Source organism: Panulirus ornatus, chromosome 19 (assembly GCF_036320965.1).
Source record: "Panulirus ornatus isolate Po-2019 chromosome 19, ASM3632096v1, whole genome shotgun sequence".
In the NCBI taxonomy this organism is placed as follows: Eukaryota; Metazoa; Arthropoda; class Malacostraca; order Decapoda; family Palinuridae; genus Panulirus; species Panulirus ornatus.
In genome coordinates, this window is record NC_092242.1 from 69,300,768 (window position 1) to 69,324,014 (window position 23,247).

Sequence of the window (23,247 nt, forward strand, 5' to 3'; positions counted from 1 at the left end):
ATCTATTTCCACTGGAATTAGTCTTTACTAAGGATTTATCCACAGTATGTGTTATGTAACTCCAGAGGATTTACTCTCTCTCTTTGACTATGTATCTATGCATACATTATGTGTGTGTGTGTGGGGGGGGGGGGGGTCACATTCATGAAGCCCAATCTCAATCTTTATTTTCTATTCCACAATTTTCTGACCTTTTAATAATCTCTGCATTCAGTATCTTATTCACTTCGCTCCACCCTTCCATCATTTTGTCACTATACACACAATTCTTTTAATGTTTTCCTTTCTTACATAGTTTAATAGTATTCTTAAAGGAAACTGCTTGATATAATTATTGATGAATCAATTCATGAAACTGGAACTTGTAATCATATTTCCTCTTTTCCTTCTCTTCTCCAAGGAATGCAGTTCTATAAAGCTAGTTTCTCACTTCCCTTATTTCAGGTACAATCCTTGTTGTCTGCTTTTGGAATTTTTCTTGCATCCCTCTTCTAATGGGTAATTAAAATGGTTGTTTATACTTTGTTGACATCCTGGACATATTCTAGTAAGCATATCCTTATCCACCTACTAGAAGGCAATTTTGACAGTAACAGAAACATAGTTTACCTCTATTATAATAATGCACCTGATATAGTTTTGTGGTTACAGACTAGGAACTACATGAATACCTGGGTTCCTCTCATATGTAGATTTTGTAATGTGCTTTTGGAGAGATGACAGGTAAAACCACAAAGTGTCCCATTTCCATCACTTTGTATATATTTTTTTTTTTTTTTTTTGCTTTGTCGCTGTCTCCCGCATTTGCGAGGTAGCGCAAGGAAACAGACGAAAGAAATGGCCCAACCCACCCCCATACACATGTATATACATACGTCCACACACACAAATATACATACCTACACAGCTTTCCATGGTTTACCCCAGTCGCTTCACATGCCTTGATTCACTCCACTGACAGCACGTCAACCCCGGTATACCACATCGCTCCAATTCACTCTATTCCTTGCCCTCCTTTCACCCTCCTGCATGTTCAGGCCCCGATCACACAAAATCTTTTTCACTCCATCTTTCCAACTCCAATTTGGTCTCCCTCTTCTCCTCGTTCCCTCCACCTCCAACACATATATTCTCTTGGTCAATCTTTCCTCACTCATTCTCTCCATGTGCCCGAACCATTTCAAAACACCCTCTTCTGCTCTCTCAACCACGCTCTTTTTATTTCCACACATCTCTCTTACCCTTACGTTACTTACTCGATCAAACCACCTCACACCACACATTGTCCACAAACATCTCATTTCCAGCACATCCATCCTCCTGCGCACAACTCTATCCATAGCCCACGCCTCGCAACCATACAAAATTGTTGGAACCACTATTCCTTCAAACATACCCATTTTTGCTTTCCGAGATAATGTTCTCGACTTCCACACATTCTTCAAGGCTCCCAGAATTTTCGCCCCCTCCCCCACCCTATGATCCACTTCCGCTTCCATGGTTCCATCCGCTGCCAGATCCACTACCAGATATCTAAAACACTTTACTTCCTCCAGTTTTTCTCCATTCAAACTTACCTCCCAATTGACTTGACCCTCAACCCTACTGTACCTAATAACCTTGCTCTTATTCACATTTACTCTTAACTTTCTTCTTTCACACACCTTACCAAACTCAGTCACCAGCTTCTGCAGTTTCTCACATGAATCAGCCACCAGCGCTGTATCATCAGCGAACAACAACTGACTCACTTCCCAAGCTCTCTCATCCCCAACAGACTTCATACTTGCCCCTCTTTCCAAAACTCTTGCATTCACCTCCCTAACAACCCCATCCATAAACAAATTAAACAACCATGGAGACATCACACACCCCTGCCGCAAACCTACATTCAATGAGAACCAATCACTTTCCTCTCTTCCTACACGTACACATGCCTTACATCCTCGATAAAAACTTTTCACTGCTTCTAACAACTTGCCTCCCACACCATATATTCTTAATACCTTCCACAGAGCATCTCTATCAACTCTATCATATGCCTTCTCCAGATCCATAAATGCTACATACAAATCCATTTGCTTTTCTAAGTATTTCTCATATACATTCTTCAAAGCAAACACCTGATCCACACATCCTCTATCACTTCTGAAACCACACTGCTCTTCCCCAATCTGATGCTCTGTACATGCCTTCACCCTCTCAATCAATATCCTCCCATATAATTTACCAGGAATACTCAACAAACTTATACCTCTGTAATTTGAGCACTCACTCTTATCCCCTTTGCCTTTGTATAATGGCACTATGCACGCATTCCGCCAATCCTCAGGCACCTCACCATGAGTCATACATACATTAAATAACCTTACCAACCAGTCAACAATACAGTCACCCCCTTTTTTAATAAATTCCACTGCAATACCATCCAAACCTGCTGCCTTGCCGGCTTTCATCTTCCGCAAAGCTTTTACTACCTCTTCTCTGTTTACCAAATCATTTTCCCCAACCCTCTCACTTTGCACACCACCTCGACCAAAACACCCTATATCTGCCACTCTATCATCAAACACATTCAACAAACCTTCAAAATACTCACTCCATCTCCTTCTCACATCACCACTACTTGTTATCACCTCCCCATTTGCGCCCTTCACTGAAGTTCCCATTTGCTCCCTTGTCTTACGCACTTTATTTACCTCCTTCCAGAACATCTTTTTATTCTCCCTAAAATTTAATGATACTCTCTCACCCCAACTCTCATTTGCCCTTTTTTTTTCACCTCTTGCACCTTTCTCTTGACCTCCTGTCTCTTTCTTTTATACATCTCCCACTCAATTGCATTTTTTCCCTGCAAAAATCGTCCAAATGCCTCTCTCTTCTCTTTCACTAATACTCTTACTTCTTCATCCCACCACTCACTACCCTTTCTAATCAACCCACCTCCCACTCTTCTCATGCCACAAGCACCTTTTGCGCAATCCATCACTGATTCCCTAAATACATCCCATTCCTCCCCCACTCCCCTTACTTCCATTGTTCTCACCTTTTTCCATTCTGTACTCAGTCTCTCCTGGTACTTCCTCACACAAGTCTCCTTCCCAAGCTCACTTACTCTCACCACCCTCTTCACCCCAACATTCACTCTTCTTTTCTGAAAACCCATACAAATCTTCACCTTAGCCTCCACAAGATAATGATCAGACATCCTTCCAGTTGCACCTCTCAGCACATTAACATCCAAAAGTCTCTCTTTCGCGCGCCTGTCAATTAACACGTAATCCAATAACGCTCTCTGGCCATCTCTCCTACTTACATAAGTATACTTATGTATATCTCGCTTTTTAAACCAGGTATTCCCAATCATCAGTCCTTTTTCAGCACATAAATCTACAAGCTCTTCACCATTTCCATTTACAACACTGAACACCCCATGTATACCAATTATTCCCTCAACTGCCACATTACTCACCTTTGCATTCAAATCTCCCATCACTATAACCCGGTCTCGTGCATCAAAACCACTAACACACTCATTCAGCTGCTCCCAAAACACTTGCCTCTCATGATCTTTCTTCTCATGCCCAGGTGCATATGCACCAATAATCACCCATCTCTCTCCATCAACTTTCAGTTTTACCCATATTAATCGAGAATTTACTTTCTTACATTCTATCACATACTCCCACAACTCCTGTTTCAGGAGTATTGCTACTCCTTCCCTTGCTCTTGTCTTCTCACTAACCCCTGACTTTACTCCCAAGACATTCCCAAACCACTCTTCCCTTTTACCCTTAAGCTTCGTTTCACTCAGAGCCAAAACATCCAGGTTCCTTTCCTCAAACATACTACCTATCTCTCCTTTTTTCACATCTTGGTTACATCCACACACATTTAGGCACCCCAATCTGAGCCTTCGAGGAGGATATATGGTTACATAAATTTCTTCAACTGTGTATGCATTCTCAACCGAAGTCTATCTAGGTCTCTTAGTAGGTTAAGACTATGCTCATCCCTTTATTTCCCTTGTATACTCTACATCATTTACAAACACACTTGCATATGACTTGAGTTCTTCTGTCAAGTTATTTAAAAAGGTCCAGAATTCCAACACCTAAAAATTAAGTCCTGCAGGAAATTACCGAGTGAAACAAATTTAAAAAGATTCCTTTAACATGTATCATTTGCTACCTTCTATTTGGATAAAATTCATCATCAATCCATGAAAGTAGTTGTCCTCATATGCATGTCTGGAAACTTTGTTTTTTTACCAATCACCTGTGGGAAGATAATATCAAAATGCCTTCCACCATTTAATGTGCACATAGTTCTCCCATCTAATCCCATTTTTTTCTAGGCTACAGCTCCAGTTCATAAAAATCTATAAGATTAGTTATGGATAACATCTTCCTTCTGATTCCATGTTCCCTTTCACTTAGGTAACTTCTTCAGGAAATGATCCATTTGCTCTCTGATTGATTTTTCTAGTATCTTACAAACCAAGTTTTTCAGGGGTACTGGCCTGTAATTCAGTAGAATTTTCCAAGAATCTTTCAAATATAAGTAAAAAATTTGCACTTTCACTTCCCTGCATTGATCTTTCTACAACTGAGTTTCTAAACAATATCTTTAGTGGCTTGCTGAGTGTTTCACTACACTCCTTGAGCACACAGGGTAAGGAAACATTAGGATTATACACTCTACTCTGTATAGATCTACGTCCTTCATACAACTAATCTGAATTTGTCTTACAATCTTTGCATGCCATGGTCACCTCAATGTCTCATCTAGTTACTGTTAGCTGTTATGCAAACTGTGAACACAGACTGGAACAATATACCAAAGGGAAAGCAATAAATAAAAAACGAGCTAATTGTATTTGAGAGCCTATGCTGTGTAAATATAAATTTCAATGAGCAAAAACAAATTTACTTTAAAAGGAATGAGATAACCAATGAAATGGAGGACATGGTGGCAAAATCATTCTTACAAAGTGGTGAGAAACTCTTCATATCCACTGACTTTAGTTAAAGGAACACACGGGTCAAGACATATGCGGAAGATGAAAGCTGGCAAGGCTGCAAGTTTGGATGGTACTGCAAAGGGAATTTCTTAAAAAAGGGGGTGACTGTCTTGTTGATTAGTTGGTGAGGATATTCAATGTATGTATGGCTCATGGTGAAGTGCCTGAAGATTGGCAGAATGCATGCATAGTGCCATTATACAAAGGCAAAGGGGATAAAGGTGAGTGTTCAAATTACAGAAAGTATAAGATTGTTGAGTATTCCTGGGAAATTATATGGGAGGTTATTGATTGAGAGGGTGAAGGCATGTACAGAGCATCAGAATGGATACAGAATGGAAAAAGGTGAGAACAATGGAAGTAAGGGGAGTGGGGGAGGAATGGGATGTATTTAGGGAATCAGTGATGGATTGCGCAAAAGATGCTTGTGGCATGAGAAGAGTGGAAGGTGGGTTGATTAGAAAGGGTAGTGAGTGGTGGGATGAAGAAGTAAGAGTATTAGTGAAAGAGAAGAGAAGAGAGAGGCATTTGGACGATTTTTGCAGGGAAAAAATGCAATTGAGTGGGAGATGTATAAAAGAAAGAGACAGGAGGTCAAGAGAAAGGTGCAAGAGGTGAAAAAAAGGGCAAATGAGAGTTGGGGTGAGAGAGTATCATTAAATTTTAGGGAGAATAAAAAGATGTTCTGGAAGGAGGTAAATAAAGTGCGTAAGACAAGGGAGCAAATGGGAATTTCAGTGAAGGGCGCAAATGGGGAGGTGATAACAAGTAGTGGTGATGTGAGAAGGAGATGGAGTGAGTATTTTGAAGGTTTGTTGAATGTGTTTGATGATAGAGTGGCAGATATAGGGTGTTTTGGTCGAGGTGGTGTGCAAAGTGAGAGGGTTAGGGAAAATGATTTGGTAAACAGAGAAGAGGTAGTGAAAGCTTTGCGGAAGATGAAAGCCGGCAAGGCAGCAGGTTTGGATGGTATTGCAGTGGAATTTATTAAAAAAGGGGGTGACTGTATTGTTGACTGGTTGGTAAGGTTATTCAGTGTATGTATGACTCATGGTGAGGTGCCTGAGGATTGGCGGAATGCGTGCATAGTGCCATTGTACAAAGGCAAAGGGGATAAGAGTGAGTGCTCAAACTACAGAGGTATAAGTTTGTTGAGTATTCCTGGTAAATTATATGGGAGGGTATTGATTGAGAGGGTGAAGGCATGTACAGAGCATCAGATTGGGGAAGAGCAGTGTGGTTTCAGAAGTGGTAGAGGATGTGTGGATCAGGTGTTTGCTTTGAAGAATGTATGTGAGAAATACTTAGAAAAGCAAATGGATTTGTATGTAGCATTTATGGATCTGGAGAAGGCATATGATAGAGTTGATAGAGATGCTCTGTGGAAGGTATTAAGAATATATGGTGTGGGAGGCAAGTTGTTAGAAGCAGTGAAAAGTTTTTATCGAGGATGTAAGGCATGTGTACGTGTAGGAAGAGAGGAAAGTGATTGGTTCTCAGTGAGTGTAGGTTTGCGGCAGGGGTGTGTGATGTCTCCATGGTTGTTTAATTTGTTTATGGATGGGGTTGTTAGGGAGGTAAATGCAAGAGTTTTGGAAAGAGGGGCAAGTATGAAGTCTGTTGGGGATGAGAGAGCTTGGGAAGTGAGTCAGTTGTTGTTCGCTGATGATACAGCGCTGGTGGCTGATTCATGTGAGAAACTGCAGAAGCTGGTGACTGAGTTTGGTAAAGTGTGTGGTAGAAGAAAGTTAAGAGTAAATGTGAATAAGAGCAAGGTTATTAGGTACAGTAGGGTTGAGGGTCAAGTCAATTGGGAGGTGAGTTTGAATGGAGAAAAACTGGAGGAAGTGAAGTGTTTTAGATATCTGGGAGTGGATCTGGCAGTGGATGGAACCATGGAAGCGGAAGTGGATCATAGGGTGGGGGAGGGGGCGAAAATTCTGGGGGCCTTGAAGAATGTGTGGAAGTCGAGAACATTATCTCGGAAAGCAAAAATGGGTATGTTTGAAGGAATAGTGGTTCCAACAATGTTGTATGGTTGCGAGGCGTGGGCTATGGATAGAGTTGTGCGCAGGAGGATGGATGTGCTGGAAATGAGATGTTTGAGGACAATGTGTGGTGTGAGGTGGTTTGATCGAGTGAGTAACGTAAGGGTAAGAGAGATGTGTGGAAATAAAAAGAGCGTGGTTGAGAGAGCAGAAGAGGGTGTTTTGAAGTGGTTTGGGCACATGGAGAGAATGAGTGAGGAAAGATTGACCAAGATGATATATGTGTCGGAGGTGGAGGGAACGAGGAGAAGAGGGAGACCAAATTGGAGGTGGAAAGATGGAGTGAAAAAGATTTTGTGTGATCGGGGCCTGAACATGCAGGAGGGTGAAAGGATGGCAAGGAATAGAGTGAATTGGAGTGATGTGGTATACCGGGGTTGATGTGCTGTCAGTGGATTGAATCAAGGCATGTGAAGCGTCTGGGGTAAACCATGGAAAGCTGTGTAGGTATGTATATTTGCGTGTGTGGACCTATGTATATACATGTGTATGGGGGGGGGTTGGGCCATTTCTTTCGTCTGTTTCCTTGCGCTACCTCGCAAACGCGGGAGACAGCGACAAAGTATAATAAAAAAAAAAATAAATAATATGTTAATATGTATAATACTGACATGTACATATACATATAGGTATATGTATATGTATATACATGTATGTGCATGTGTGTATATGCGTGGAAGGATTTTTCTTAGTCTGTTTCATAGCGCTGCCTTACTAACACGGGAAATGGAAATTAAGTATAATAAATATAAATATATGTCTCCAGGAAACCTTTCTGTACCAATCATTGCCATAGAAATATATCAGTAACAGCAAAGTGGGTAACTGAATGAAAGAGCAGTAAAGAGATTCTCCAAGATATGGGTATGAAGTTTGCTGAATGAAGAAATCAAGAAGTAATGTTTCATAGTGCTGCCTTACTAACATGGGAAATGGAGATTAAGTATAATAAATATAAATATATGTCTCCAGAAAACCTTTCTGTACCAATCATTGCCATAAAAATATATCAGTAACAGCAAAGTGGTTAACTGAATAAAAGAATAGTAAAGAGATTCTCTAAGATATGGTTATGAAGTTTGCTGAATGAAGAAATCAAGAAGTATGGTATCAGAATGAAAACAATGTGGTACTACATAAAGTGATGTCAAGAGAGCACAAGTTGAGTACTGAGGAACTATGGATATATGGAAAAATGATGAGATGTAAATGAATAAAAGTATTTCTAAAATGGTAAGATGGATGAACAAAATGAAGGAATAAATGTGTATAAGGGTATTAAAGGAATATTCTGCAGATGTTTTAAATCACAACATGTAAAAATCATTTAAGTTATTCTATAGATACATAGCAATACAATGCATAAGAATAATAAGCTTACCTGTGTGAGTGCTCTGATTGGTCGACACATAGCTTCATTGGCAACATGAATGAAGCCTAATGCTACCTCTTCAATACTGAGATTTTTATCTGCATTTGAATCACAGGAATTAACCTGAAATGAACAATGATTCATCACATTTTATCAAGTAATGTCATCCTCTTGAATATGATGATAAAATCCTTTGTCAGTCTGGCTTAAATTGAATCACTGATCATCATTGCCCATTTTTTGATAAAACTGTTAACTGCTGTTTTTTTGATCTTTATATCTGCTTCCACACAGATGTAAAAATATTCTGGTCTAGTTAGTATGGCCTACTCACACCAGCCTAGCTTATAATCATTTCCCCATAACCATATGCAATGCAAAATAATTTGTCATATCAAAGAATTACTCATAGCCCACAATTTCCAACTGTCATTACCTATTTACACTGTAGGAGAGGGATTTCTACAATCGTAAGGCCCCATCTCATGAACTTTCTGTACTGTGCTTTAATGATTTTGTCATTTAGTCATTGCCTTTATTCCACTACTCTTATACCATAGAAATACACTCAATCCTCTTAATATTAGAATTCTCAGTACAGTAATCTTCTCATAAACAAAAATTTGCTGTTTGGGTAACATTTCCAGAAAATCCTTTCACTGACTGTGTATGGAGAGAAGTTCCACAACTTGGGGTAAGTAGTTTTCACATAATGAATAGTAAAACATGATGTATGTCGGCTGACCTTAACTTAAAACTTTAAAAAGAAAAACCATGTGTAATATACCATGATCTACTTTACAAGTAAGTACTGCATCATGTCAAAGAAGATCTTACCTGATCAGTTATTTGTTTGAAGGCTGTCATTGTACTTTCTTTATCAAGAGGTTCATTTTCTTTAGGACCAAATATCTTTGGGAAGAACTGAGGCAAAAGACGACCTAAAGCCACATTTGCATCAGTCAGTGCTAGTGGGCCTCCCTTTTTATAGCAAACAGGGCCTGAAAATTTTCAATAAATTAGATCATTTTGGAGAAAGTCATGTGATATAATTAGATATGATAAAAAATAGACAAACTTCCATCACATTCTTACCTGGATGAGCTCCGGCAGACTCTGGACCAACAACAAACATTCCTGATCGGAAGAATAACTGTGATCCGCCACCAGCAGCCACAGTGTTTACATCCAACTAGAGAAAGAAGGAAACTTAAGTTAAAATTGAATTATTCTCTTTCTAAGGAGAAATTATTTGATCATCAACAATGAAACATTATCCCCACTGAAGAAAGAAATGAGAGAGTGTATGAGACATTTGGTATGGCAGGAAATGCAAAGGGAATGAAATGTGGAGTGATAGAGTGGGTAAACACAAGACTGTGAGATGGTCTGGGCATGTGAGAAGAATGCAAGATGGGAAGTTTACAAGAAAAGTGTATGATGGTATGATTAAAGGGGTTGGCATAAGAGGAAGACCAAGAGTGGAAGAGTACTGGAGGGAGAGCAATGGTGGAAGAATGTGTGGATTGGTGTATGCCAGAGAAGCATGGAACATCAGGATAAGGTGAGACTCTTTTGCCGTGGCCATCCCCTTGATAAGAGTTCCCATAATGAATGGGCATCAGAGATATGTACAGATAGATAAAAAAAAAAACTTTAATCCATCACTCAAATGTGGATAACCAATGAGAAATCTACAAACTATGATTCCCCAACACCTTTTATGATTCTCACTTAGTTCCAGTTTCTATCCATCATCTTGCATTCATTCTATTCACTTAACCATATCACTTCAAGAACCAAGCCTTCTCCAAGCCATCTCATGTATGTCATTCATAAAATTGTATGTTTCCCTTTATATCCTTTGCATACTCTCCTTTACCTCAATTTTCAATAAAAATAATAGGCAATCATTAACCATTTCTGAACCTCTGGTAATGTAAATCTCTGAAATACCTTCTAAATCAGAAATGCTGATACACTTTATTCTATCATACTGACTATTGCCCAAAGTCATATTCATTATTGTTACTCCTACAGTAGAGAAATTTCTATTTCTTTTTATATTCATTTGCATTAAACATATCAACCAACAAATACTTCATCACAGCTCACCTGTGGAGCCTGTATAGTAACTCCAGCTGTTGTGCTCTCAAATACATGCTCATATTTTCCAGCATAGCGGGATACATCTGTTGATGTGCCACCCATGTCAAATCCTATGACAGGCTGGCACCCAAGCTGGTTGTAACTGGTCATGGCATAGCCAACCACACCCCCTGCAGGTCCTGAAAGAATACCTCGAGACCCACTGAATCTGAAACACAAATGTTTAAACTGTGACCTTAGATCTGTCCCTGGTGAAGAAAATGGTACAGGTAGAATATCAAAAATACATACTCCTTAGGACCATGCGATGTGTGGTGAATGGAATTTTCTAGGTTTTAGATATATAGACCAAATAATGTGATGCGAACACATTGCAATCCTAACAGACTGTTTTATGCAGCAAATGAAAATTCTAAAAATTCTATAATTGTAATACCTGCATTTGTATACATACACAAAATAAGACATTTAATAAACATTTCTGAAGTCATTTACTAAAAACTCAAGCTCCAAGTTGGTAGTAATCTAGAATGAGCTAGATGACACATTTTGGGAAATAATGAATTTTAGAAACTGGTTTTTGATACTTTTCCTGTATTGAAAATTCATAAAACACCTTTTCAAACCTTCTCTCCTTTCCCACCTTAGTAAGGTGGTGTCATTAACAAAGGACTGAGCCACGGGAAAACCCTTGCTTGGCTTCACCCAACCTTACTTTTTGAATGTGATAATGCTGATGATTTCCTGCCATTCACTTCTGCTCCTCAAAGCTGCTTTCAAGGAAATGCAGACAACATGTATCATTCTTTCCCCTGTTCCAAGGGATAAAATTAGTAAAAAGAGAAAATGAGACCAAAGCAATAAAAACAACAAAAGTACACCACCTTGTCTAATGCACAGGAAAGCACTATCAACAGTATGGAATATGCCAATCAGGATGCCATTTTTGTTGTATATGATTCACTGCATGAAGAGTACTCCATTTTTCAATGTAAGCACACCAGCTTCCCTCTTTGTATTTAATTTTCATGGTAAGTGCTCCATATTCAACAAGAGCACAGTATATCCCATGTAAATAAAAAGTTCAATACAAGTACTCCATATCTTGAACACTGAGCTATCTTTCCCCTAAGTGCTACATGATACCTAAGTAGACCAGATTCATTATAAATGCTCTATTTAGCCATAATCATATCAGTTCATTATGAGTATATAACTTTTTTCTTTTTTTCATATATGTTCGCCATTTCCTGCCCTGGTGATTTGTGCCAGGAACAGATGAAGAAAGGCTGCATTTGCTCAAATACATTCTTTAGCTGTCATGTGCAATGTACCAAAACCATAGCCACAAACAGATCCTGCAGACCTTTCCATGATTTACCCTAGCCACTCCATATGTCCTGGTTCAGTCCACCGACAAAAGTACAACATATCTAAATGATTCTTATTCGAAATAAATGTGCCAGCTTCGTTAAAAATTTTCTACTTTCACCATACATCCTTCACATTCACTGTGAAACCAAGCTCACTTGAAAGTCAAAATGTTTACTGTAAAGATACCTTCCCTCCTGTTCTTCTTTGATATAGCAAATGAAGGCATCCTATGTCATATTTACAATCAAAGACACTCCTACCCCCTAGTCTAGCATGAGAATGCAAAACTGAGTGCTTAAGACAATGCACCTACGAAATATTCTGTGACTGTCTACACCAACTTCATAATAACATGCATAATCACCCAGATCTCTAGTATCTATAAGATATTTATGTTCTTTCTGCACTATTCATCTATCTATATCTCTGACATCCATTCCCTCAAGGAACTCCCATCAAGGTGGTGGTCACAGCAAAAGAGTCTCCACATATCCTTGTCCTTACATGCCTCCCTTGCATACACCATTCTATGCATACTTCCCCTATTTCTCTCCCTCCAATACTTTCCCCTCTATTTCCCCATGGTACAGGTCATCTTCCTCTTACACCAACCACTTTAATCATACTATCATACAATCACCTTGTAAACTCCCCTTCTTGCATTCTTTTCACATGCATAAACCACCTCAAAGATTACGTTTCATCCTTTCTACCACTCCACAATTCATTCCTTTTACATTCCCTGCTATACCAAATCTCTCATACACCTGTACAATTTCTCATTTTCCTTTTCACTCATCTTTCTTCCAAAATCTTCATCTAATCTTTCTTTGCTTTCCACCATCAGCCTCTTATCATTCCACTTTACACATCTGTTCTTCCCTCCCTAGTACACTGCTTTTGAGTGATCTACCATAAGCCCTTTTCTTCTCTTTGACAGCATTTCTAATCTCATCCATCAACTTGAATTTCCACTTTTATTCTTATATCTCACACCCTTGTATCCAACTACTAATTCTACAACCTTAAACAGTCTTTTTCTAAGCACTGTAAACACCTCATTCACACATGACTGCATCACTACTTTTACTGCACACTTATGTAAGCTTTTGGTCAAATTTTTTTCATATTCCTCATTACATTCTTTCTGATTTATCTCCCTTACCAACACTTTTACCTTTCCACTCTTCCTTATGTCATACTTTCACTTCACCCTGATCCTCATATTCACAAGAACTGCAAAATAGTCAGAATCTCAAAACAAAAACAAAAAAAAATCTGTCACAACTCTATCATCAAGCACATTTCTCAACCTTTCATCCACTGCTACGTAATCAAGGAAAACACTAAAAGCTGACATCACTCCACAGGCAGCTGAAGCACACTAAAGCAGATGGACCTAGAGAATTATGGAAGTGGTTAGCTGCTTCCTGCCACCTTACCTCCAAACAATTACATATAAGACCTACTGGGTCCCATGTGGTCAATGAGGCTGTGTGAGTGATCATATGCTAATCTCAAAAGTTTTAAGGTAGCTTGCATATGAATCTTCATGGATGCATTTCATTTTGGGATAGAATAGCATTCTAATCACTAGAGAGCAAGATCTCTTTTTGATACTCTTAGTGCTCTATTTGTAAGTGTGTATTATTTGATACTAAATATCTGACATGTGATGAAAGCTTTTGGTGTGATGAAAAGTAGCAGTTGATAGCCATATATTCCAATGGCATTCCTACATACCTGTCCATTTCTATAAGTCCACCATCACTCTGCATGAAAAGAACATTGACCCCTTGTAGATGATTCTTGAAACCAGATGAAAATCCCTGTTACGACAAAAAGTACAAAAAATTACAATCATGAAAATCAATCTTGATTCTTGGATGAATATATGTAAGGTTATGTGCAGCTTTCCTTTAATATAAAAGAAGCTTTCTGTTAAACAGCAAAGTGGTTACTATGTCAATATATTCAAATGAAACAAACCATGTATGTGTGTGTGTAATCATCATTCATGATCATCTGTCCATTTCAAGAGTAATGTTTGTGCTTACTGTAGCACAAAAACACTCATTGTTAGCCTCATGGCTCTTGAGTCTCCTCTAACACTGAAACCATACAGCTCAAAATTTCTTTACCTTCTAGAGCTTTGCTTTATTTTTTATACATTTTTCTAAAGTTCTCCAACTACATTCAACTATTCAACTGTTTGACCTCTAGCCACAAAGCACCGCTTTCTTCATATCCATGCACTGAATTCTACCGTGTAAGGGATTTCAATGTGCACCTCACGACTGGTCAGGCTCTATTTAGGGTGATCCCTGATACATCAAGACCTATAGTTTTCCCTCTTCAATGAATCAGAACAAATAACTAAACACCCAACATGAGTTTCCAATCAATTCTGACCATTCTTCCAACATATTCAATCTCAGCTTTTACCTCTGAACCATCCCATTGCACTTACACTACTTCGGTCCCCTTTAGGTCCTTTTTACTACATCACTTCCAAATGGGCTTGTCCACACCTTATCCCTCTAAAAACACTAACCCTGGAACTTTGGGTGAGCTCACTAGTCATTCTTGTACTGCAATTATATGGACTTTAATTGGGACTAGTGCCACTTTGCCAGTCAAGATGCTGTGCTGTTCCTATAATGGAGGTTACCATGGCTGGAGCAGATTATTACATCCCTTCTTTCAATAAACCCTTAACCCTAGTTATGGTTTGATTGTTATTTATCTGATGTGTATCCAACAGAGTGTAAATACCCTAGAAACTCCTTCCCTAATCTCATCCTGCCTTTATTTCCGCTTGGATTCACTGCAAAGCTATTGTTTGTTGAGGCTAGTGCACCATCACAAAAAGTGTGTTCATTTGGCCCCATCTACAAATAAATCTTTCTGGTCCTTAACTAAAAGTATCTCTAACAACTTTTGTAACTCAACCTTCCTCTCCTCTGACCTGATCAATGCACAGATAACTCTCCTACTAATAAAGCCACTCTTTTGGGTACCTTATTCTCCTCTAACTTTACCTCAGATTAATCTATATCTAGTTGTCTTCCCCTACCTGCACCCAATGATCCCAAGCACTCTCCTATATTTTCCGCATACATAGTCTTTAAAGTACTCTCCCATCGATGAATGGGCAAGGCTATTGTTTAGATGGCACACCTCCTTTCATACACAAGTGTGCCTCTGGACTAGCTCCAATATTCACCTGCACATTTCACTGATCTTAAAAACAAAATTTCCATTCTTCTTAGAAGAATGTCTTCATGCATCCCATACAGAACAAAGGAGACCCACCGATCTCATCCAATTTCTGACCTAATGTTACTTGTTATTTTCAAGATTTTCAAGAATGGGCACTGCTTGAATGTTTCAACATTTCTAAAGGCATTTCTGCAGGGCCTGGTAACTTATTTATCTAGGCTTTAGGCTTGTGCTTTCAAAACGAAGCTACTGCACTTCATAAACAATGAAAATTGTTGTGTTTGCAAAATGTTTTGTTTCAAATACTCCATAGACCACTGGTACATATATAGTGTACGTAATGATATGTGAGTATGCTGGAACAAAAAACTATGGATCATAGGAAATTCTGAGGACATATTTAGTTTCAACATGCAAAAATACATAAGAAACAGATAGTTTTCCCACAGGAAGAAATCTTTGTCGGCCAGTGTAATCATCGATATGGCTTTGATACCAGAGAAAAGGGTAGTGATGATTCAGATGTCTAACAGTTCTCTTCATCAAGCAAAACTCGTTCTCAAAAAGTCGCATAATTACGAAGCAGGTAGGAATAAAATATACCATCCTCTACTAATCTACACACAAATGCAATATCTTGTGTTGGTATTTCATTTATCTTATCAAATTTTCTATATTTCATCAATCTACAGTGGTGATGATGATATAAGAACAGTTGCAAGTAGAAAAAGACAAAGTAAGACCAAAAATATCATCACAAACTGATTATCAAATTATCATGAACATTACACACTAGAAGTAGCGCACATCTCAAAAACTCAATTCCTTATGGTGATATTGTATGATACTGACCTTCTGGAGCTTTCAGTATTACATAGCAATTATTCATAAACAAATGCATGTAAAAAAAATAAGGCCTAAACTGGTATCACATAGAAAGAAACTCACTTCATAATGGTGAAGTTCTTATAACACTATCAATCTGGTTTATACACTAATACAATCTTTCATGAACAAATTCTTGCAAAGAGAGAAAAAATATTGAAGATCAAAATTTTTGGTGTCTCAAATTCATTACTACCATAAACATCTATGGGCTAACCAAGGGAGTGTGCGTGAGGGTGTATGACTGTGCAGGGCCTCATACCACCTCAAACCCAGCATCGTTAGGTTCATGCATCACATAGGAAGACTACTAATGATTTCACCCTAACTTATTCATTGTCTCTTTATATTTTGTCTCAAACAATAAGAATAACTCAATACAGTAGATCATTAAAACAGAGAATGGATTATACAAGCATATAAAGCTTGTTAAGCCTGTAAAAATTCTAAGGCTCATGATGCTATCAAAATTATAATTTACCCTAGAACAATGTAGCTGAATTGTTTTTCCAAATGCTTTGAAATTATATCTATAACAGTCTATGAAAGGCAAAGAACCTGTAAGTATCATTTTCTTCCTATCTATACAAATAGAGCTTCAAAGAGCTTCCAATGATTCACCGTTGCATTCAAATGCTTCTTCCAAGTTATTTGTGGGCAAGGATGATTACCATCTACCAAGGCAATGAGAGTCTGGACTGATGGATGAATCTGATTTCATCTCATAACTGGGATGGTGCTTAATAGTATAACAAATAAGGAAGTTACTTTTTTTTTTCAAACTATTCGCCATTTCCCGTATTAGCGAGGTAGCGTTAAGAACAGAGGACTGGGCCTTTGAGGGAATACCCTCACCTGGCCCAATTCTCTGTTCCTTCTTTTGGAAAATTAAAAAAAAAACGAGAGGGGAGGATTTCCAGCCCCCCGCTCCCTCCCCTTTTAGTCGCCTTCTACGACACGCAGGGAATACGTGGGAAGTATTCTTTCTCCCCTATCCCCAGGGATAAGGAAGTTACTATTGTTAGTTAAAAGCATAAATGCATGTTGGATTGGGTATAGTCATAAGTCTGTTATAAAACTAGGTACAGAAAGATGTGTCTTCAGTTTACTGTAAACAAAAAATTGTATTATGGTCATCATACATTAATCATGAAGTTTCACAGCCAAGAGTTTAAATTCATTATGTGAATGTTAACCTCCAGATATGACTTGATGTGAGGTGTGAGGTAAGCATCAGAGCATGCAGTGAAGCCACGAGGGACTGCCTTCACCATGGGGATAACATGTGAGGAAAGAGATACATGACTGAATCCCAGTTCTTGAGCAATGGCTCCAACTTTCTCCTCATGGTCTTTGTACCTGGAAATAAAATGAATCAAATATAAGTGCATATGTGTACATCAACTCTCTACACTAACAGCATAAAGGCACCCTTTCCTTAATACAAAGGAATAAAACACAATAACAACCAACTCAGGTAAACAATAAAAAATCCACACTTAAATCATCCCAGACCCCACATATAAAGCAACTCTAACTTGAGTTAACACCTCCTCTCCTCAAGAACACTCAAACATACTTATGAAACACTATTCAAAATTAGCCTCAAACCATCCATTAATCTAAATAGAACAATCATGAAAAACTGACACAAAATCCACCCTAAAGCAACCGCTTTCCCACATTTCACTCCAGCTGACATTCATAACACAATAAAAATTTGAAAGAACTCCCCAGCAACTGGCCTTGACAACATATCAATCTTCCACACAAAAAAATTAAGACCAATTTCAATCCAAGGTTATTAGGTACAGTAGGGTTGAGGGTCAAGTCAATTGGGAGGTGAGTTTGAATGGAGAAAAACTGGAGGAAGTGAAGTGTTTTAGATATCTGGGAGTGGATCTGGCAGCGGATGGAACCATGGAAGCGGAAGTGGATCATAGGGTGGGGGAGGGGGCGAAAATCCTGGGGGCCTTGAAGAATGTGTGGAAGTCGAGAACATTATCTCGGAAAGCAAAAATGGGTATGTTTGAAGGAATAGTGGTTCCAACAATGTTGTATGGTTGCGAGGCGTGGGCTATGGATAGAGTTGTGCGCAGGAGGATAGATGTGCTGGAAATGAGATGTTTGAGGACAATGTGTGGTGTGAGGTGGTTTGATCGAGTGAGTAACGTAAGGGTATGAGAGATATGTGGAAATAAAAAGAGCGTGGTTGAGAGAGCAGAAGAGGGTGTTTTGAAGTGGTTTGGGCACATGGAGAGGATGAGTGAGGAAAGATTGACCAAGAGGATATATGTGTCGGAGGTGGAGGGAACAAGGAGAAGAGGGAGACCAAATTGGAGGTGGAAAGATGGAGTGAAAAAGATTTTGTGTGATCGGGGCCTGAACATGCAGGAGGGTGAAAGGAGGGCAAGGAATAGAGTGAATTGGAGCGATGTGGTATACCGGGGTTGACGTGCTGTCAGTGGATTGAAGCAGGGCATGTGAAAAGTCTGGGGTAAACCATGGAAAGCTGTGTAGGTATGTATATTTGCGTGTGTGGATGTATGTATATACATGTGTATGGGGGGGGGGTTAGGCCATTTCTTTCGTCTGTTTCCTTGCGCTACCTCGCAAACGCAGGAGACAGCGACAAAGTATAATAAAAAAAAAAAAAAATAATTTCAATCCAAGTACTTACAGCGATCTGCAACCACTTCTGGCTTCCCAACAAAATTCCAAACATCTGGAAACTTGGAGGACAGTAACCATCATGAAACCATCAAAGGCACCTAACTCCCCTCCCTCTAATACTCTATATCATAATTATCATCAATATCCAAAACCCTAAAAGATTTTGAGATTTATCATAACTTAGAAGGAAAAATATCAATACCCAGTCAACTAGTCCATTAATTACATAAAATGGTGACAATTCAAGAGAGTGAAACCATGATAATGTTCTTAAATGAATTATGCATATGTATTTACTTTTGAAGACATAACTTATGTCCCAAATTTAGTTTCACTACTAAGAGAAAAATATATGTATGTTCTACAATATATTGACTCAAAGGTTGAAGAAGAAACACTGTCACCAAAAGATAGAACAGAGCAGATAAAATGGCAGGCCTAGATAAGCTTTATCTGAGGGCGTTGAAAGAGATTATGAATGAGATAGTTAAGCCCTAAACAACTCTTTTCAATAAATCACTTGCTAAGGGGAAGTTCCAGAGGAATGGAAGTTTGCCAACGTAATAGTGAAATTCAAGAAAGGTAATACTGTAAATCACTGCCCGGAAATTAATGTCCAATTAGTTAAATGTCTATGGCAAGTAAATTTATAAAAACCATCATCTGCTTGATTTCTATTATGATTAAATCAACAAGTATAATGAAAAAACTAGCAGTTGGCATCATCTATTGGTATTTTAAAAAAAATCATTTTATAAAATTCTACATAAAAGGTTACCAGCAAATGATAAATTACATGATACATATAGGGTTGCATTTGTGTGGTTAGGAAATTGGTTGACTGGATGTAGACAAAGAGCAGCAATTAATGGTCAAGCCTCAGAGTGGTTGGATGTAACAAGCGGTGTGCTACAGAGATCAGTCTTGGGACTGATCCTCTTCCTGATCTGTATCAATGATACAAGTAAGAGGTTGTATTGTATGATAACAAAATTTGCAGATAACATCAAGCTGGTATATAAATCTAAGACAAAAAGTGAATGTCTGCAGCTTTAGAAGACAGGCAAACTAATGGGCTCGGCTATCAGGTGGAAATCTAATTTTGATGTTAATAAGGGATGTTAAACATATCAGTAGTAAGAAAAAGAGAGCAAGCTAGAGTATACATTTGGTTGAGCTTCAAAGGGTATATGAGCAAAAAGACTTGGGTTCAATAATCTCTATTGACAAATAGCCAAGTAAGTAGTGCAGAGGAGTAAAAAATGGCTCACAAATTATTGGATTCATAGTTAGAGCTTTCGAATGCAATTTAAAGAAAATTACCCTCACTCTTTACAATTCATTTGTGTGTCCCCTTCTTGAGTGTTTTTCAGTTTTGGTGACTCCAACTGAAAAAACAAAACATGTAGACAGAATGGAGATAGGACACAGGAAAGATATAGACATGATTTCCAAAATGAGAAACAGATCCTACAAGAGCCAACAAAATAACCAACTTAAAAAAGAAAGAGTTAAGAGGTTTTCTAAAATAGGTATTAAAAATTTTCAGAGGCTTTAGTTATCTCAATTTATCAAGCTCCTTAAGGATAGATCTAATTGTTTCACTTGTAGTAATGGATACAGATTCCTGGGCAAACATTTTACTTTGAACAAGGCAGAGTACTTTTTTTACAGCAGGATTGCTAACATGTGGAATGATTTATTGGTCAGAGTAGTTGAAAGCAGTACCACAGATACATATAACATACTTGACAAATATCTAGCCTCAAATCCATGACAACCATGATCTGCTCCTTAAACAAAAAGTTTACAAGTTTTTCTTTGAAACATTCATATGCCCTTTTACTATCCTAAACAGGCTCAAAAACTCCTGATAGTCTGTTGCTGTTAAATTTGTCTTTATTGGTTTACAACACTGAACTCACTCAACTCATTCTTCATAACTCTAGATTTTCCTTCAGTGAGCACTATGTGCTTGCTCTGCCTTTTGGCTAGATGGAAGGAGTAATAGATGGAAGTAGTAGGTAGGAACATTTTGGCAGGAGCATCAATTTAAACCATTAGGTAGAAGTAATTAGCAAAACAGTATGTAGAAGCCTCTGCAAATACTGCATTGAAGTTACCTTCTGCCACTGGCCTGTTAGGGATGAGGCAAGAAAGGGTAAGAAGTAGCACAGGAGTTCAGTAATGTAGACTGTACTGCCATGGCCAACCCCTTGAGGGTGTTTCAGGTGGGAACAGGCATCAGAGATATAGATAGATAGATAGATAGGGAGGCAAGAGAGAAAGGATAAGCAAATCTCAAACTGTTGGCCATATCATCAAAACATGGTTTTGACTGAGGGTAATTCTGGTAAGAAAAAATTATTATGTGCTAAGGGATCAACAACATCAAGCATAAGTACAGCATGAAAATCATTAATAGTGGTAGCATCATGTGCAAGCTCTGACAAAGGCAGCTAAAGAGGACTGAAGGTCCCATGTGGCCTCTGGAGTAATACCTTTCATGGTTTCATGGTGAAATATAACTTTCAGACTGACTATGTCAAAAAGTGCTCATGAGATATCAGTGAATAGGAAGATATATCACTTCATCAGTTATCATGCCTGATATATCCCTTACAATCATGTCAAGATAGAACTAGCAAGTTAAATTTTTCAGTGATTCTTGTGAATTGCAATCATGAGACAAGGGGTTATACAGTTTCAAAAACTGGAGAAATTATAATCTTTGGATTAACAATGGTCAATATTAAGATCACTAATCATAAAACTATTTCAGGTAATTTTGTTATAATAATTTCTCAACACTATTATAGCATAATGTTATTGAAAAGACACATCAATTGCATTAGAAATTAAAATTTTGATGCCATGCAGACATTCAAGGTTCATTTACACAAAGTGTACCCGGTTGAAATCACTGAAAGGGAATGTACAAGTAAACATATGGGAAAATTAAGTACTTACATAAAAGAATGTATTAACACCACAGCTAGTGATTTTATGCCTCTTTCCAGAACTTTAGTTAAATCTTGGGATAGCTTTTTTGTATCTAGTTTTTTGACTACTAGTATCTCTTCACCAGTTGATCCCTTTCTCAAATTCCACTGGTTGTTACTTGCTTCACTCTCACTCACATCTTGCCGAGGCACCACTCGTTCCCTTACTTCTACAACTTCCTCATAAAGTACATCAGGACATAGTACTTTCTGTAAAAGTTATGCAGTATAAGAATATAATCAATGATATTCTTCTTTAGCATCAAATGCATTCAGGCTTTTCATCTACATCTCAAACCCTATTTGTAAATTTTAAGAGGAGAGAGGCATACAAAAATCTCTAAACAGTTATACAGGCCATCTCAGTAAGGTTTTGTTATATGATAAACTACATCAAAATCTGAAAAATCAGATAAAAAGATTTTGCATATCAGCTTTATGATCTAAGAAATAAAGCAGTCACCAACTGATTGTGCTAAGTGAACTTAGTTATTTGATGAAAAATACCATTTATAAAAAGGGGAAGAGAATGGACATAAGAGTGAATCATGAAAAATAAATGACAGGAAAAGAAAGAAATTAGTTCATCATCAATTATGGAAAAGCAACAACCATCCACTACGTTGGATATGAGAGAATGAGGGGGACCCCTATAGCAAATTAGTGCCTTAAGATATCAAAGCTAAGAGAAAACACAGAATTCCCCAAAATTCCTTAATAAAGGATGAGTAAACAAACAGAAACAGAAAATTATATCACCAATAACTCTCAAGTTCCTTAACAGATTTGAAAATAATGACATTCCCCAGTTCTTAAAAAAAATACACAAAATGATAAACTAAAGGACTCATCAAGAAACTAAGGAAGAGAAGAGTCAGAAAAAAATGTGCACCTATATCTCTAAAGTAAGAGATGAAAGAGTAGTGGATACATGAAACAAGCTAAATAAGGAAGTACTTTAAGCAGAGAACATAAGAAATTGGAGATTGCATACTTTTGGTTTAGATATTCCAGAGAAACGGTATTTTCTTTAGCAAAGAGCTACTCATATATATGTAAAAGAGCTGCTGGTTAAGATCTTGTTTGTACATGCCATGCAGATAGATCTAAGTAAGATACTGTAATCTAATGATGACCTCAGATAAAATATCTGATCTAATTTACTCTAGTAATGGTCAGTCATTTGCAGTTGCTGTGGAACCCACAGCAGTACTGTAATTTGGGGCTTACTTTTTAAGAGATAGTTAAATACAATGTTTGTATACACCTTACAAGCAAAACTTCTATCAGCTCACTAATGGGCTCAGAGAATATATAAAGGTAGAAGCAATAATATAAAAATTATATGAAAATACTTTAAGTACATATTTTTATTATCATTATTATTATTTTTATTTTGCATTGTCGCTGTCTCCCGCATTTGCAAGGTAGCGCAAGGAAACAGACGAAAGAAATGGCTCAACCCACTCCCATACACATGTATATACATACACGTCCACACACGCAAGTATACATACCTATACATCTCAATGTACACAT

The 23,247-nt window shown here is 37.9% G+C and overlaps 1 protein-coding gene across 4 annotated transcripts in view; it reads right to left on the minus strand.

Annotated features, from left to right (window-relative positions):
• The window catches only part of LOC139755659 (5-oxoprolinase), an 83,021-nt gene that overhangs the window by 52,272 nt on the left and 7,502 nt on the right, over positions 1–23,247 (minus strand). For 3 of the 4 annotated variants that reach the window (XM_071674290.1, XM_071674288.1, XM_071674289.1), the window contains exons 3-9: positions 21,677–21,918; positions 17,230–17,392; positions 13,670–13,755; positions 10,559–10,760; positions 9,539–9,635; positions 9,281–9,444; positions 8,453–8,566 (exon numbers count right to left, since the gene is read on the minus strand). In XM_071674290.1, the coding sequence (XP_071530391.1) occupies positions 8,453–8,566; positions 9,281–9,444; positions 9,539–9,635; positions 10,559–10,760; positions 13,670–13,755; positions 17,230–17,392; positions 21,677–21,918 (1,068 nt within the window). Of the gene's footprint in view, positions 1–8,452; positions 8,567–9,280; positions 9,445–9,538; positions 9,636–10,558; positions 10,761–13,669; positions 13,756–17,229; positions 17,393–18,713; positions 18,876–21,676; positions 21,919–23,247 lie in introns of those variants that run through there. The other variant, XM_071674291.1, reaches the window with a different exon arrangement.